We start from the raw sequence: 18,340 nt of genomic DNA on the forward strand, positions 1-18,340 counted from the left end.
AGGTTTCTAATGGCAGGGGCTGGACATGGAGGCATTTCTGACACCCAGGCCCACTCCCCATCCCCCCAAGCTCCCCGGAGTGAAGCCCCAGGGGAACCACTGCTGGAGAACCCGAGACGGATTGCTTCCACCTGGCAGCCCAGGGAGGGTGCAGGATCCCCTCCTCCCCTGCATCCCTCCTATGTGACACACTTCCTGGTGCTTGAGGGTCAGCTAAATTTTAATTTACTGCAAAATCTGGAAACCACTCTGAGCTTCTCAGAGATGGACACAGGCTAAAAGTTTTGCGATGTGACCAGTGAGCAAATTCTGGGGATTCGTAGGGTGCAGTGGTTGTTTGCCTTAGAGAAGAGGGGCTCTTAGGGTCCTAAGCGTCTTTAACTATTTGTAGGCAGATTCTAAAGACGGTGGAGGCCTGCTGTCAGAGAGCCCTGCTGGGTAAAAACCGTGCTGCTGGTGGAGAGCTGTCCCAGCACCGGGCTCTTCTGTAACAAGAAGGAGCAATCACCCTCCCACCCTGGACGCAGAGTTACACGACCGATGCTGGTTCCAGACAGACACCGGGCACAGGGTTGTGCCGGCAGAAAAACAACAACCCTGGCTGCTTTGGCACATGGAAATGCAGGAGCACTGCCTGAGCACAGGCCCTGGGGCAGGAACCTGCTTCCTACCACCTCCTAGGTGCCATCTTGGCCAGGTTCCTTCACTGCCTGCTGCCTCACTTTCCCCACGGCCCCTCCCTCATGGGATGAGTATGAGGGTTAACCAGGAAGATGGTGTAGCAGGCTTGGGACTGCACAGAGGGACCCCCAGAGCTGCTGTTGGTGCCCTTGTTCTGCTGTGGGTATGGAATTAGCCTGAGCCCCAGGTAATACTCTGATGCACGCACCACAGAGGAAAAGGCACAGGGCTCTCTGCAGGGAGGATGGGAACCCCATGTTCGGGCTCTGGGGCAGCTCTCCTGTGCAGGCCTGGAGTGGAACACTCCGGGCCCTGCCAGGTTTGGTGCTGACTGTAGGGAGCAGGGGCCCTGGTACCTCTTCTGTGTGCAATTGTTCCTGCTGTCGGTCTGGCCCCTGGTCCTCAGGATGCAGGACAATTTCTCCAGCAGCAGGCGGTTGTCCCTGTCGATGGTGGCGAGCCGCTCCTCTTCCAGCTGTGGACAGACACACAAGGAGCCTCTGGAAGCCCCAGCTACGTCCGTGCTATTACTGTGCAGATTTATTTAGAGGATCCCTTCAACCCCACATTTGCTTTGACTTGAGCACACTTCAGCAACCTGTGTGACACGGGCAGGCTCCCTTGTCTGTCTGTGAATTGGAATGCATTTGGATGGGGCCAAATTTCATACGCTCAGAGTGGAAGTAACAGTGAGGATGCTATGAGTCTTTGTGAAATTAGGTCACTCTCCAAAACTCTGTGGCGGTAATGCTAATGAGGAAATCACTTCATGTTTTAAGAGAGGTATTTTATACTGTTGAGAAGAAGAGAAGATTGGAGCCCAGAGGAAATGAAAATCCTCTTGGTTAAGGTTTTAGAATTGATTGATCTGCTGGCTTGCTTGGCAATGATTAGTTCTGCCCTCTTCAGCTCTCATTACTAACAGCCACAGAGAGAGCACACAGCATTTAGCTTTGGGGGTATTACTATCAGCATAACCATGAGAGTCTTATTCTCACTAGATGGTTTACACTTCAAGAAATAAATATTCTGTGGTGGTCAAGAAATGGTCTTGTTTATTATTTTTTTATTTACTTTTATTTATTTATTTATTTTAAGAAGTGGTCTTGTTTAAAGGAAGGGTACTAATTGATTTCTTTAAAGCTGCAGTGAGTAACATGCCACCGTGCTTTCCTGCCCGCCCTGGCCTCTCTTCCTGGAGACAGCAGGTAGACTGGAGAAGTCTCCCGGTGTACCCACCACCCACCAGCTCTATTCTGGCAAGATGAGGTTAATTGGCTGCTGACACGGCATGTCATCGTTGATGACAAGAACTGTTTATCCCTTACTGAGCCTGCATTTTCCATTTCCCTAGTTTCTGAGCTGACGTTTCCTCATTAGCTGCACCAGCAACGGAGAAGTAGAACAGAGATTACCTTCAGTTTCTTGAGTTTCAGGTGGAGGTGGCTGAGGCTCCGTGGGGCGCGGGCATCCACGAGGGGCTGGGCATCCTGGACCTGAGCGCAGAGAGGCAGTGTGACCCCAGGCACACTTTTAGCAGGTAATTAACCTGAACTCAGATTGTTTGCTTCTGGGCTATGGCACCGGGGACAAGTATCGATGACTGTTTGTGGCACCAAAGATTCCAAGGCGGCCTGGGAGAGATAGTCCTGAATGAGGCTCAGGACTTGAGTCAGAATCCAAGTAACCCCTGGAGGGAAACAGGCAGCCCTGGGAAATGTGCTAGCATTGTTGTTTTCAAGTAGAGAATTAAGTGGGTACCGAATAAGAATTCATTAAATGTAAGTGCCAGCAGACATTTCTAGTCTGTTGCCTGCCAGAGGCCTTTAAGACAGTGAATTATGAAACTGTCCACCTCACTCTAATTTCTGAGCCTCCAGCAATATGTTCAGGGTGAGCACCTGAAACATTGATTAACTGTGAAATGATCTCTGCAGTTTCCTATCAGAAAATGTACAAACAAGGGAAGAAAATTTATATTTTAAAATGTGGTGGTATTTTAAAATGCGTTTGCATGAAGGCTATATGTATTACCATCTGCAACAAAAAGGAACCCCCTCCCCCATATTCTAGATACTTGCTTGTAGACCACTAGCTACTGGGACCTATTAGCTGATAATTTGCAAGTGACAGTGTTGGGAAAGCCCACCAGCTGAGTCTGTCTAAAATGATGTGACCATCATGCACTCTGGGGATCAAACCCAGTGAGCCATGCAGCGGTTTCAGCAGAGCCCCTGTGCAGGGAGCCAGGACAGGGCAAAGGAGCTAGATGGCGAGTAGCTTGAACAGCACACTCAGGAATGGGTGCGTGGTCCCTAACATGAGGGGAAGACTAAAGAACAGAGACAAGGGAATAATGCAACTACATATGTGGCCTGGAGACCCTCTGTCACTGGGTTTGGAAGAAGACAAGACCAGAGTTGGGCTGGCCGGGGCTCTGGGGTGGTGAGCAGTGGTATTCTGGTGAGGGTGGGAGTGGGGTCAGCAGGGGCCAGGCCTCCAGGGGACACGTGTCTGTGGGGTGGGGTGAGGGAGAAAGGAGTGGTGAAGAACGGCCCGAGGCTTGCAGTTTTGATGCCTGGTGGCAGGAGGACAGGAAGAGAGGTGGTGAGCAGTTTGGGGGTAGCCAGTAAATCCTGTGTTGGGTGACTGTATGCAGCTTTCTAGAAGCAACTAGTTTGGGCTGAAGGTAAAAATTTGAGGCTAATTATGGTTATTAAAAATATGACACTAATTTGCCTTATTATAGCACTTACTTTTGACCAAGGTTTTTTGAATACACTGTTTCCCTAGCTGCTCCCTCTCGTTTGTCATACACATCAAATACGGAGGAAAGGAACTTGTTCCTTATAGCTGATAAATGTAGGAGTTAGGACAAGGGGACATTGCCATTTTATAACCATCATAGTACAGACTGGTTTAGGCACAATCATCAACAGATGTTCCGTCCCGGGGGAAAGTCTGGGGAGGAAGACAGAGTGGGAGTGACTGATATGGGGCTCAGAGAGAGCAGCTGAGGTGGGGATAGAGAACGACAGGGTTCACCTCAAAGAACGCCAGGATGCTCAGCACTGAGAGATGCCAGGAGCCACGAGCATCTGGTGAGGCTGAGAGCAGGGGCCTTGTTGAGTCTTTGCAAGAAGCAGGGATGCCTGCCGTTGTCTGCTCTGCCTCTGGAGATATGAGCACAGGAGACTCTGGCTGTGGGCACAGCGGGGGCGGCTGGAGTGGGGGGGGAGGGGTCAGGGCTCCTCCTGGTTCCATGCCTAAAAAGTCACAGTTTCTCTAGGCAGATTTCCATGGAGACCAGACTGCCCCAAAGACCACATGCCCGGACATGGGGAGTCCAACAAAACTGGATTAATCAGAGCATGCAGAGCTTCCAGTCAATTCCCAGTACTTTGTCTTCCAGACACTGGAGGGATGTTCCCAACACGAAAATGAGAAATAAAAAAACAAAATAGGGGACCTTGAAGAGACAGAGATGTTGAAAGGATCAGAGGAAAATGTCAAGTGAACTCTAAGTAACAACCGTGGAGAGACAAAAGAAGATGTTTTGTCTACACAATAAGAAGGGTGTTCTGGAAAAATGAATGATTACTGATGATAGTCCTTGAAAACTAAAACTGAAATAAATTGAATTAAGGGGCTGAGGATAAAAACCAAGAAACATCCCAAAAGTGAGCCAGAAATAGAGAGATGGGCAGCAGAAGAGAAAATAAAAGGAAACTAGAGACGCAATATTGGGCCTGGGACATCTAACTAGTAGGGTTTCTAGAAAGTGGAAGGGGACAGAATTTTCAGAGTCTCTAAAATGAAAGAATCCATCAGAATAAACTCAAAGAGACTCATATGGAAGCATGTCATCACAAAATGTCAGAATATCAGTAGTAAAGAGGAGGGCTTTCCAAAAAGTTTCCGGAAAGAAACACCCACATGCCCATACCCATGGTCACAGAGGGGTCACAGGGTTCTTTAGAGAAGGTGTTGGCTGAAGCAGAGGGCTGGCCATGCTCACCCTGCCACAGTCTCGAGCTGTCACTCCTGCCCAGACAGGACACCATTTCCCAGGACTCTTGGCACTGAGGTGTGGCCCTCTGATGAGCTCTTGCCAATGCAGCACCACAGATGTTCCAATTTTAGGCCAATGTTTCTATGAAGCAGGTGTGCCTTCTGTGCTCTCCCCCCCATCCCTGGCTGGACCCAGATTGTCACAGAGCCTACTGGACAGGGGAGCCACAGGTGAGTGGGGCTGGTCTAGAGTCATCCACACATGGGAACAGGAGCAGGGATTACGCTTTGAGGGTGTTGGGGCCTTTATACATTTAGGGTCTATTTGTTACAGCATCTCATATAACCCTAACTTATGATGAGGACCAATGCCTTTAACATCCTGAGGGAAGGCTATTTCCATCCTAGAATCTTATACCAAACTTTCTATCAGGAGTGATGGTAGGAGATGCCTGCATGGCTCAGTTGGTTAAGTGTCTGCCTTCTGCTCAGGTCATTATCCCAGGGTTTTGGGGTTGAGTCCTGCATCGGGCTCCCTGCTCAGTGGAGAGCCTGCTTCTCTCTCTGCCTCTGCTCCCCCGCTTATGCTCTCCTTCTCTCCGACAAATACATAAATAAAGTCTTTTAAAAAAAGAGTGATGGGAGAATAGAAGGATTTTTAGCACAGAGACCCAAAAAAAACCCAAAACAAAAGAAAAAAGTCCCAAGGGAACAAAAACCTCCCCTGCACCTGTCCTTGGGAAGCCACCACGGGATGTGCTTCATCACGTGTAAACCAAGACTCAGAAAACCATGGCATCCAGGAAAATTCTTTTCAACACAGGAGACCAGCAAAGGGAGCCCCATAGACATCAGTTCTGTGGGCCCAGAGAGTGCACCATGGGCCATCCAGATGGGAGCAGGAAGATGGAGGACCGCAGAAGGGGTGTGTGTGGGGGGGGGGCGGTGGGGGGCTGAAAGATTATTTGAAGTTTTTGAGTATTGAGAATTTATTCCTCAGCATTTGATGACTGATGGAATATTTGAAAAAAAAATAGCTACAAATATATAGAAAACTCAAGCAATACGAAAACAAGGTAATATTAACTCTTACAAGAAATTGTAAGAGAAAGATATAATTACAACTTGACTCAACAATAAATGGTTTTGCAGAGTCACTCTAACTGGTTATTGATTTAATAAACACTGATTATATCTATGTTGAGAAGAAATGGTAAATGAGCATAGTATCCTGAGAAATGGAGGTCAAGACCAGGAGAAACTGCCAAAAGGGCTGAGCGTGGCTGCCTCGGAACTGGGCTTTGCTGCAGGGAGAGGCCACTGCTTTTCATCAAAGTGTTTTGGTACAATTTGATTTTTTAAAAATGTACTTTTATCACTGATAAAAACTAAAAGTAACTAAAGAATTGTCGGATGGAGAGATAACTAGACTGGAGAGAAGCATAATCAACTGTGTAGGCTCCCGAGAAAGCAGGTGGCCTAACGGCTCAGCGGAGTCAGCCAAGCCCGGCCGCCGGCAGGAGCCTAGCAACCCTGGTGACACAGATGGGCTTCCCTAGCCACCCTCACCTGCCCAGTGCCCGCAGAGGAGAGTGCGCATGGTCCCTTCCCGAAGGCTTTTGCCAGACGAGTGTGCACATGAAGCTGAGGGTCCCGATGGCTCTCGCCCTTCCTCAGACTTCCCTCCCTGCTCTTTCTACTGGTGCCCCCATGGCGCGTTTCAGAAGTGTGGGCAGCACTGAGACAGGAGCAAAGATACTGAAGACCCCCCCCATGGAGAATAAACAAGTGCCAACATCCTGTCTCTGCCCACCCCGCGCACCACCCAGGCCACCCCCACCCTGGAGTCACTGTGTCCTTCCCACCCCGTTTCTGTATTTTTACCACTAGGAAGGCACCTATAACCCATATATTCTATTGTTACCTTTTTATAAATTTATGGAAATTGTATTGACCTGTAATTACCACTCTGCTTCTCTTTTCACTTAAAATCATGGTTTCTAAAAAATATAGTATAAACTTTAAACATAAAGAAAAATGAGAAAAATAGTATAATGAACCCCCATGTAGTCTCACTCAGCTTCATCAAAACCAACTCGTGGCCACTCTGGTTTCAACTCTGCCCCCACCCACTGCCCCTCCCTCATCTGAGATAATAGCAAAGCAAACCAAGCAAATCTTTTTCATCCTTAAACATTTTAATATATGTCTCCACAATATAGGGAACCTTTTAAAAGTACATCCTAGTGATACCATAATCACAGCAAGTACAAGAGTTCTTTGACTAAGTATTCGGGCACCGCCTACGTTTCTTCTACTGTTCCCTCCCCTCTCTCTTTCTCTTCCTCCTTTGCTTGTTTGACTTAGGACCCAAGTAAAAAGGTCCATAAATTGCACTTACTTGATATATCTCTTGCATCTCTCTCTTTTTTTTAAAGCTTTATTTATTTATTTTAGAGTGAGAGAGAGAGAGCAGGGGGAGGGGCAGAGGGAAGAGAGCATCTCAAGCAGACTCCTGGCTGAGCACGGAGCCTGCTGACACTGGGCTCGATCTCATGACCCTGAGATCACGACCTGAGCCAAAATCAAGAGCCAGATGCTTAACCGACTGAGCCACCAGGCGCCCCTGCATCTCTCTTTTTGTTTAAATTTATTTTAATTTAATTTTATTATTATTATTTTTAAGATTTTATTTATTCATTTGAGACAGAGAGATACAGAGGGAGAGCATGAGCAGGGGAGAGGCAGAGGGAGAGGGAGAAGCAGGCTCCCCGCTGAGCCAGGAGCCAGACTTGGGGCTCGATCCCAGGACCCTGGGACCATGACCCGAGCCAAAGGCAGACGCATAACCATCTGAGCCACCCAGGCGCCCTAACCCCTGCATCTCTTTTAATTATAGTTTCTCCCTCCATTTCCCCCTTGCAATGTGTTATAAGGAAACCAGATAATTTGACCTGTGGAAGTTCTCAGTCTGGATTTTGCTGACAGAACGCCTGGCACCACCTGTAAACTGATAGTTAGAAATTCAGGTTTGATTTTTTCCTTGGCAAGACTATCCCTTAGGTGGTGCTGTGATATTTTATCACAAGGTACACATGTCTGCTTGTCTCTGTTTTTATGAAAAATTGAGACATTCTAAGTCCATCATTCATTCTACGTTTATTTGCTGGAATAATTCTATGAAGACAAGCTTCATTTTGGCAGCGTATGTACTGGGCTCTCTTTAGGAGTTGGTTCTTAGCCCCTTTCAAAGGTGGCCAATAAGGTGTTCCTATTTAACATCATCAGGAAAGCAAAGATTCAAATCTATTTGATGTGTTTCAGTCCACCACCATTGATAGTCAACATACCCCATCTGTGGCCCTGTGAGATGATTGGCTTTCCAGCAGTGCTAATAGCCTTGACAGCTTCCTTGCTTTCTGGAGTGACAAGGTGACATGGGGTTATCTGTATACATCCTATCTCAGCTTGGAATCTGCCATTTCTACAAGTGAGCCTGGTTCTTCCAACGGGAAATGGTGTTTAGAGACCACAGTCTGGGAGCCAGGAGTTCCGTTTACAACCGGTTTGTTCTTTCAAGGCCTTTGCCATAGACAGAGCTCACCTGGTCCTTCCAGCTTTGGTTCAGAACCCCATTCCCTTTAGCTAGGCTTAGGGGCCTTACCTTTGCATTTCCCTCCTCCCGAGCTAAAATTCCCAGTTCTCAATGACATCGACATGATTACTCATTTGCTTTATCCCACCCTAAACACACACATAGTCCATAAGAATAAAACTGACATTTCGTGGACATCTGTCTTAGCGGCATATTTATGGATCTGTCTCCACAGGCAAGGGAAACAGAAGCAAAAATAAACTATTGGGACTACACCAAAATGAGAAGCTTCTGCACAGTGAAGGAAACCACCAACAAAAAGAAAAGGCAACCTACCAAATGGGAGAGGATATCTGCAAATGACAGATACATTAAGGGTTAATATCCAAAATGTATAAAGAACTTGTATAACTCAATACTGAAGAACAGTCTGATTAAAAAATGGGCAGAGATGGGGCGCCTGGGTGGCTCAGTTGTTAAGCATTTGCCTTCGGTTCAAGTCATGATCTCAGGTCCTGGGATCGAGCCCCGCCTCGGGCTCCCTCCTCTGTGGGAAGCCTACTTCTCCCGCTCCCACTCCCCCTGCTTGTGTTCCCTCTTTTGCTGTGTCTCTCTCTGTGTCCAATCAATCAATCAATCAATCAATCTAAAAAAAAAAAACAGGCAGAGAATCTGAATAGACACTTTCCTGAAGAAGACATCTAGATGGCCAACAGACACATGAAAAGAGACTCAACATTCCTCATCATCAGGGAAATGCAAATCAAAACCAGTGAGATATCACCTCATACCAGAATGGCTAGAATCAAACAGACAAGAAATAACAAGTGTTGGTGAGGTTGTGGAGCAAAAGGAACCCTCATGCACTGTTGGTGGGAATGCAAACTAGTGCAGTAATTCTGGAAAACAGTATAGAGTTTCCTCAAAAAAAAATAAAAATAGAAATACCATATGATCCAGTAATTCCACTCCAGGGTTTTTACCCAAAGAAAATTAATGAAGACACTAATTTGAAAAGACACATGCACCCCTATGTTTATTGCAGCATTATTTACAATAGCAGGGATGTAGAAGCAGCCCAAGTGTCCACTGATACATGAATGGATGAAGAAGAGATGGTGTATACACGTAGTGGAATAGTACTCAGCCATAAAAAAGAAAGATCTGCCATTTGTGACAACATGGATGGACCTAGAGGGTACAATGCTAAGTGAAATACGTCAGAGAAAGATAAACAGCATACAATTTCACTTATATGTGGAATTTTTAAAGCAAAACGAACAAACAAACAAAAAACAGCCTCATAAATACAGAGAACAGACTGGAGGTTGCCAGAAGGGAGAGGGGTGGGGGATGGGTGAAACAGGTGAAGGGCATTAAGGGGTACAAACTTCCAGGTATAAAATAAGTCCGGGAGATGAAAATGACAGCATAGGGAATGCAGTCGGTAATACTGCAATAACCTTGCACAGTGACAGACGGCGACTACACTTACCGTAGTGAGCCCTGAGTAATGTACAGAATTACCGAACCACATGTTGTACACCAGAGATTAATACAGCCTATTGTATGTCAGCTCTACTTCAACAATAAAGAAGAAATACATTAGCTGAAAAGATAAACACAACTGAAGTAGGTCCTCTCGATATGGCTATGAAGGCAATTGCATTTACACTTAGGTCCACTATATTTTCAATATTTTGGAATGCTTCTTAAGTTTAATTTGTTTTACAACATGTGAAATATTTATCTGGCTCCAGAGTCAAATCTCTCAAACAACTGCTTCTTCTAAGAGGTCTGGGCTCTACCCTGTCATCTTTACCCTGTTCCCTGTTGACAAATCTAATTTTACCGTCACTCCTTTAACTTCTGAAAATAAAGGATACACAATATGTATGTGTCAAATGTTGATATGTATGTGTATATATATTGTCATCCCCTCTTTTTTAGAGAAATGTAGCATATTTACACATTTTTCTTCACATTCCTTTTCTACTTCATAACGCGCTCTAGACATAATTCTGCAGTGGCATATAGAGAGGTTTCTTGTTCCTTTTTGTACCTGCACAGTATGTCATTGTGCGAAAGCATCCTAACTTATTCACCCAGCTTGCTTTTGATGGATATTTGGGTTAGCTCCAATTTTGCTGTTACAAATACTGCTGCAATTAGTATCTTTTGCAATTTCTTTTCAGATCTTTGCCAGTGTGCCTTTGGAACGGGTACTGCGGGTTAAAGGCTAAATGCATGTGCAGTTTCATTGGGAATTGCTAGGTCCCCCCGTGGGGCTGTGCCTGCTCCATGCCCACCAGTACTGTGGGCAGTGCCTCTTTCCCCAGAGCACTGCCAAAAATTGGGGGGATTTTTGCCAACCTGCTAGTTGAGAAATGGTATTATGGTGCAAGTTTAGTTTGCATTTTTTTGTTGTAAGTGAAGTGGACCAACTTTTTATAGGTTAAGAGCTATTTGCAATTCTTTTTCTGTGAACTTTTGTTCATCTTGCCCATCTTTATGTGGAGTGGTTTGCATTTTTCTTTTTCTTTTTAGAAGTTCTTTATATATAAGGGTATTAATCCTTTGTGATATAAGTTGCAATTATTTTTCCCAATTATATTTGTTTTTGCATTGATTCTTCTGGGTTCTTTAGATATTTAACCATTTCATCTACAAATAGAAAAAAAAAACCCAATACCTATTTCATTGCATTTTCATGCATAATGGGGTTGTCTTGTCTGCTTGCTAATACCTCCAACACAATTTAAACGGGTATATACAAGATAGTAGGCACCCTTGTCCTATTTCTAACTTTATAGGGAATACCTTTAGTGTTTCCCTATTAATTAAGTACTGTCTTAGGACTGAGACATTTATATTTTATTATATTGGGGAACTATCAGTAACAATGTCTATTTTATTAAGGTCATTTTAATTTTGTTTTTAGCATCAGTGGATGTTTAGGCTCTGAGATAGACTGCCCTGTTAAGATGCCGGGCTGAGGACAAGGTGCTCCATTCTAGAGATGCTTTGGGCACAGCACGCTCCGGAAAATCCTTTTTCTCCCTTCGGAATGTTCCCAAGGATTCTCAGCCAAACAGTAAGAAACTAAGTAACTCTAAAGAGTTAACTCCCCTTACCCTTAATATGGAAGAAGAATTTGTTTTAAGCCAAGTTTTAGTGCCAGCTGGTGAGACTGGAGTTGGTTCTTGCAGCTGCCTCCAGGCAGGGCCGTGTGGCCCCATGCCCTCCTCTCCCTTCTGGGGCAGGCCCACATAGCCCCTCGCTCACTGGGCCCTCGGCCGCCCGGACCGCAGGCTTGTCTTCCCAGGGCGCACGCGCACTCTACACCACCGGCCGGCCGGCGACGCCAGCTCCCTGCACCTTCCTGTCCTGACCTCGCCCCTACCCTCCCCTCATTTCCCCTCCTCTCCTCTCTTCTCCCTTCCCCTCCCCTCCTCTCCCTCCCCTCTCTCCTCCCCTCTCCCCTCCCCTCATTTCCCCTCCTCTCCTCTCCCCTCCCCTCTCCTCTCCCCTCCCCTCATTTCCCCTCCTCTCCTCTCCTCTCCTCTCCCCTCCCCTCCCCTCCCCTCCCCTCCCCTCCTCCAAACCCCTGCTAAGATTGCTGGCATCGTCCAGCCTGGAATGGCCCCTCTGGCTCCAGTTGCCCCATCCCACACCCATAGTTCTCTCCTATTCAGCTTTCTTAGTTGACTGTATCTGAGACTTGCTCCCTGTCTTCACATCATTCCCTCCCAGGGAAGACATATGGCCCTCCCTTTAACACCTGACACTGGGGTCACGGGTTCCCCCAGCCCATGTCTCGGCTGCTGGCCATGCCGTATTGGGGTGTTTCAGCACTCCCCTCTTAGACCCCGCAACCATGTGCTTCTGAGACATCTCGGAGGGGTGTGCATCAAGCCAAAGTAATTTCATGCTCCACCACCACACCTGGGTCCCACGCCAAATGCCAGTCTTCCCTCTTCATCAGCTCCCCACTTCATACAATGACTATTCCAAATCTTCCTTATCTCAGAGTTTCTTAGGCACAGAGCCTCGTTATTCAGTTACATTGAGGGTGTTTATCAACCATCTACCGCTTCCCAGAGACAATTCTAGTCCCTGGGACACACACATGAACAACAAAACGCTCATGACATTTACATTCTTATCTATTCTTCAAAGAGGCAATACCAGTTGATTTTGAACTTATTACCATAAGCGCTCTTTCAATTTTTCACTGCTATCAACTCTTTGCTAAGCATGACTCACTAGGTGCTCTAGGTGCTGAGGATGTCCTAGCAGCACGATGCGGCCACCACCTCCCCCTCATGGGGGAAACAAACCAGACAAGATAAATATGTTACATCAATCATGTGGTGACATGAGATAGCAGAATGAGGAACTAGAGAGCAATGGGGGTGTGCTTCCTAAAAGAAGGCACAGAGGAGACTGTAGGAAGTCCAGAGGTCTGAGGAAGTGAGGGTGAGCCCTGGGACAGCCGGGCTCCCAAGGAGGACAGCAGGTGCAGGGCCCAGGTACCAGAGCAGCCTTGCAGTAAGTGTGACCTCCCTGAGGCCACTGCATCACCACAACCCAGGCATGCAGAATCCCGGGAGGAGTAGAAAGGCTCACCTGGATCTTGTATCCTGCAGAAACCTGGGTTCCCCTCCCTGGGGAGATGCCTTCAGAGCAACACAGAGCAACACCCCCTTCCCAGAGTACTCCTTTCTTAGAGCATTTCTCAACCTCAAGGAACACAGACATGGAGAGACAGCACCAGCTGAGCATCGTGCGGTCGGGTGGCACCCTGACATCTCAGGGGCATAAGACCACCACGGCAGACCATTTCAAAAGCACAAGGTGACCTTTCCAAATGATATCCACATTTGCATCAAATAATGGAAATAATAGCATATGTCCTAACGGACATCCCACCGGAATATGCTGTTTTGATAGGGGAGAGGGTCCCTCAGATTTCTGTGTCTTAAGATACTTTCAAGTCATTTAGGAAAAATTAGGTACTTTATAAACGTGCCGTAATTCAGAGTCCTAAAATGTGGCACTGGAAAACCACAGTCCATTTTTATTGTATGACAACATATATGACCAAACTTTTAAGGAAATGAAGTTTCAACCATTCCATCTCTGAAAATAAAATCAGCTTTTGGTTTCCAGGGAAAGCCCTGGCGCCCAGAGGGGCTGCTCTGGCGCTCGCTCTGAGCCATCTGGGCTGACCCTCCCCTTTCCTACCTTTCTCCGGTGGTCCTGGTAGGCTTTCTCCCAGGTGCCTGGCAGGCACTCGCTGCCACAGGGAAGAGTTGGCCTGGGGGCTCTCCGCATTTCAAACAGCAAAACCAGCTGCTCCCTTCCAGGAAGGGAGCCACCAGGGTAGATCTGCAGAGGGTTGTGTTTGCTGGATCAGCTGACAGTTGTCATGGCGGCCAAGCCAGGGAGAAAAGACAGGGAAGAGATCATAATGTAGGAGAATGGAAGACCTTTCTGCTCTAAAGGGTATTTTCTCAGCAGATCTTAGTAGCTTACTGATGCCCTCTGGAGGCCCACGGCCCACCTCCCCCATACTCATGGAAAAGGGCAGAGTTTCTTCCCCAGATGACCTCCCCCTTCCCAGTCTTCCCTTCTTTTCTTGCTTTTCCTCCTTCCCCAACCCCCTTTCTCTCTCTCCTTTCTCATATTCTCCTCCCTCCCCCCTGCTGCCTCCTGGCCTTATCCCCTTTCTCTCCTGTCTTTGAATAACTTATAACCATTTGGGCAACTCCAAATATTTGCAGCTTAGGTGGCAGGTCTTCGTCTTTTTTTTTCAATTGGCTTGAGGATTAGGTACAGAAAATTTTAGTCATTTTAAGCCGTTCCTCTCTCTGTGGCAAGGGACAGTGGTGCTAGAGTATCTATTGGGCTGTTCATCTTCGTCAAAATCATAGGTATAATTTTAGAGATGACGTGATTAGAGGAATAGCAATATAATTGTCATTTAAGATTGCTAGTCGTCATGACATCATCATACCCACCACAGAAACGTTGTAGTGCAGAATTAGTGATTAGTGGCTCATTGTTGAGCTGTGTGTCAGTAAACAGAACACAACAGAAAAGGGGCATTTTATGAAGAATTGTGTTGTACATATGAGCATGATTCAGTGGCTATTAGTCTAAAAGAGAATTAATTAAGCCTAAATTGAATCAGACTTTGGAAAAATAAGATGTGAATAAAATCAGAATATGACTTTCTCCTGTCTGGCTTTAGGTGGCTGAGGTAGGCTGCACTTAGCTGGTTCCAATGCTCTAAGTTTGGCAGAAAACTTTGCAGGCTGGTAAAATTGTTGATGTACTAACAGTTAAAAAGTTGGGTTTTTCAAAACAAATTTATTTTAGTTCACAAGTAATAACTTTAGAAAATTATGCATATACAGTAGAAGATAGATGTAAAAATTATTGCCTGAAAAATGCAGCTGGTACTCTAAGACATGAGGCCTCATGAAGATTCCTTAGCCTATAAAATCTACATGGCATATTCCTCTGAATATATAAAGAAAGAAATTAAATAATAATAATAAATAAATAATTTTCTTTACCCAGTTACCATCATTGGTCAAGCCCAATATTCAATAGATGCTCAGGGAAACTCTGCCATTAATGAAATAATGGTATTGATGATAATGATTGAGTCTCCAACTGATGCTCCGAGATTTTTTTGTTCAGACTGTGGGGCTGGTTCTATATGATTCTTGTCTTTCTCTTTTCCTGAAGCCTGTCTGCCACACACACTGAGAAATTCCTAGCAATGCTCAACATCACTGCCAATCAACCAAGGAATGGAGGCATCGTTCTGTCCAAACTGCTCATGCTTATGATAGACCATGGATGGAGGGCAAAGTAGAAGCTGGACAGAATAAATGATATTTAAAGGTTCTTTGGTTTTTTTGTTTGTTTGTTTTTTGGGTTTTTTTTTTTTTTTTAGCAATGTGGGTACTCATAGCAGTTATGATACACACATTGTTATTGACGCACCTTATAAATAAGTGATCTCAAGTTGGGATTCTACCGGTGCTCTTCCCACTCATTCATGCTTACTCTTTTTTTTTAAAAAAGATTTTAATTATTTGACAGAGAGAGCATAAGCAGGGGAGTGGCAGGCAGAGGGAGAGAGAGAGCAGACTCCCCATTGAGCAGGAAGCCCGCGATGCGGGACTCGATCCCAGGATCCTGGGATCATGAACTGAGTGGAAGGCAGATGCTTCAACTGAACCACCCAGGTGCCCCCGTTTATGTTTACTCTTAACTGACTAACATTTGCTATCTAATTAACATTTGTTATCTAATCTGACTTGATGGTGGGGTCCCACAGCAGAGGATCTGGAAAAACTAGACATACCCCACGCTAAACCAGAAAGATTGCTGTCAGCTGCATGGTACACACGCCAATGCAGTCTCAAACTAAGTTTGGTTCCTAACATATTCTTCTTCTTTTTCTTTCTTTCTTTCTTTTTCTTTCAGAGGGAGAGAGCTTCGCAGGTGAGCGGGGGTGGGGGGCAGGGACAGAGGGAAAGAGAGAATCCTGAAGCAGACTCCCCACGGAGCATGGAGCCGATCCCTGAGATCATGACCTGAGCCAAAATCAAGAGTCGGACACTCAACCAACTGAGCCACCCAGGATCCCGGTTTCTTAACATATTCTTAACAAGATCAGACCAGAAAAATCAGTTAACCAGTAACTCCTTGCAATCTATCCTGAGGAAATAATCTGAAACATTGACAAGGATTTATACACAACAAAGAATTCCTCATAAAAGTAGAAAACTGGGAAGTCTGGAGTTTAATTAATAGTGTCAATGTCAGTTTCTACTAATGTTCTTTTTCTGTTCTGAGATCCAGTCCATGACATCACTTTCTATTTTGTGAATTTTTAAGTAGAGAATTTTTTTATGTTGACCTAGGTTTGAATACTTAATATTACACAGTTTCTACTTATACTTTGCACAAAGTAAACAGCAAAGCCTATTTTGATTCGATTATTCAGATAATACCTGTATGCTCAGCTCCAGCCTTAATCAGTAATTGGATCAGTATTGACTTGAATATTGTGTTTATTAGAAATGCCTTGTAATGGTGACTCCCTGAATATGTGAAAGCTATTAGTACAATTGATTATTACATTGTATATATTTGTCAAGTAAGATATGTTAATTAAATCCTTAATATTCATAATTCTTTGTATGTGTCTTGTGACGATAACCTGAAGTTCAAGCTTTGGTTATGTTCCTCTGCCCTCCCACCAGAGCAGTGAGATCAAAACAAAGCAACAGGCCTCATTCTTATTCTACGGTACAGAGTAGTTTTAAAAACAATCTCAAATTACTTCAGATTAATTCAGCTTTTGGAGGGCAAATATTGATTCACAGAGAAATGAATGTGTCCAGAGCCCTCTGTTGAGTGTGGGTCACTGGAGAAACCTAACCAAAGAACCAGGATACCTACTTTCAGGAAGGTGGCCTGGGCTATTTTCCTCCCGGTGAAAAAACAGAAAATCCTGGATATTGTCTTAGTAATAAACCTTCTCCCCAAAGTAGCTGCAAAGTTACTACACAGCAGGGAACAAAATGGAGGAAAGTTCCTGCAGCCCAAGTTCACATTGCTTAGGCAGCCAAAACACCCTCAAATAGTGAAATTGGCTAGTAGTCTTGGGCTGACCCAAGGTGCCAAGAAAAAATGATGCCCTCGATGCTCCCAAAGTCCTCAAACTCTCCCAGTGTCTCCTGGGCACGAGCGTCTTGCAAAGTGAATAGCCCATGACTAGAATGAACAGAAACCTTAGAACAGATTCCCAGAAACAACAGACACTGAAGTCATGAGACACAGATCATAGGAAAGCTACACTGACTATGTTTTAAGGGGGGGGGAAGAGAAAAATTGGAAATATCTACAGGGTACAGAAACCACAAAAGTTCTCAGTACAGGAGGAATATTTACAAAATTTGCAAAATTGGACCATATGCTGAGCTGTAAAAAGGTCTCCACAAGTTTCAAAGGGCAGCATTCACACAGATAATGTTGGCAGTAGGATGGAGCTAGGAATTAACAACAGAAGATAACCAGGAATCCCCTATATTTGGAAATTAAGCAGTGCAATGCTAAGGCAGGGGCCGGGACAGGGATGTCTCTGTGACCTTCAGGAGGTGCTTTCAGGATGAACTGGACACATTTGTTGGGTGTTGTGATCACCATTCAGTAACCCTAGAGCCAACTGTGGCCTTACGCAATGTCAGTCCTGAGAAGATTCACTGAGGGTTATTAATCCTGCTCCGGGGGTGCTCTCAGGGAATCCGACCAGAGAGGAAATGACGAATGTTACTGCTGGTGGAGAGCTGCAGCCTCCATGTCCACAGAGGCGGAGGCCACACACGTACTCACAAGACGGCAGGCTGTTAGTGTGCGTGACTGGAAAGATGATAAACCCGAGAAAGCAGAAACAAGACAGCTCCTCTTACAATATGTAACAGTCAGGAATGTTCACACAGCCTAGAGCACTTTTGGAAAAGCTGACTTGTTATAGGTGGGAACGAAGTGATTTTTAACTTTTTAAAAATGGATTTTATTATATTTGTGTGGTTAATTTTTTTGAAAACAATTTTTATTTATTTATGTATTTGACAGAGAGCACACAAGCAGGGGGAGAGTCAGAGGGGGAAGCAGACTCCCCGCGGAGCAGGGAGCCCGACGCGGGGCTCGATCCCAGGACCCCGGGATCATGACCCGAGCCGAAGGCAGATGCTCAACTGACTGAGCCACCCAGGCGCCCCTCTGTGGTTAATTTTGTAAAAATTGATTGGATGTGCACATCAGGCCTCGACCACACCATTCTCAGCCCACCACCCCCTCCCTGGTGCCACTCTTACCCACTGAACTTAGAGAACTCACGTGAGGGTAACTCCGTCCCCACCTCCCGAGCCAGCTTCTCCTGTGAGGTGAACGAGCTGCTGCTTGGTGTGTTCCTGGGTCCTCACACTCTCTGGGCCTGTGGCTTCACCAGCCCCACGCTGTCGT

The 18,340-nt window shown here is 45.7% G+C and overlaps 1 protein-coding gene across 2 annotated transcripts in view; it reads right to left on the reverse strand.

Moving 5' to 3' along the window:
- Window positions 1-13,658, reverse strand: part of CFAP97D2 (CFAP97 domain containing 2) — a 35,309-nt gene extending 21,651 nt beyond the window's left edge. For both annotated transcript variants that reach the window (XR_003519340.1, XM_027590939.2), the window contains exons 1-3: window positions 13,535-13,658; window positions 2,097-2,177; window positions 1,038-1,156 (exon numbers count right to left, since the gene is read on the reverse strand). Coding sequence is in view for 1 of the 2 variants with exons in the window: in XM_027590939.2 (XP_027446740.1) it covers window positions 1,038-1,156; window positions 2,097-2,177; window positions 13,535-13,624 (290 nt within the window). In the remaining variant the exon portion in view is untranslated. The remainder of the gene's footprint in view (window positions 1-1,037; window positions 1,157-2,096; window positions 2,178-13,534) is intronic.
- Window positions 13,659-18,340: the final 4,682 nt, after the last annotated feature.

The sequence above is a fragment of the Zalophus californianus genome, chromosome 3, assembly GCF_009762305.2.
Source record: "Zalophus californianus isolate mZalCal1 chromosome 3, mZalCal1.pri.v2, whole genome shotgun sequence".
NCBI classification, from domain to species: domain Eukaryota; kingdom Metazoa; phylum Chordata; class Mammalia; order Carnivora; family Otariidae; genus Zalophus; species Zalophus californianus.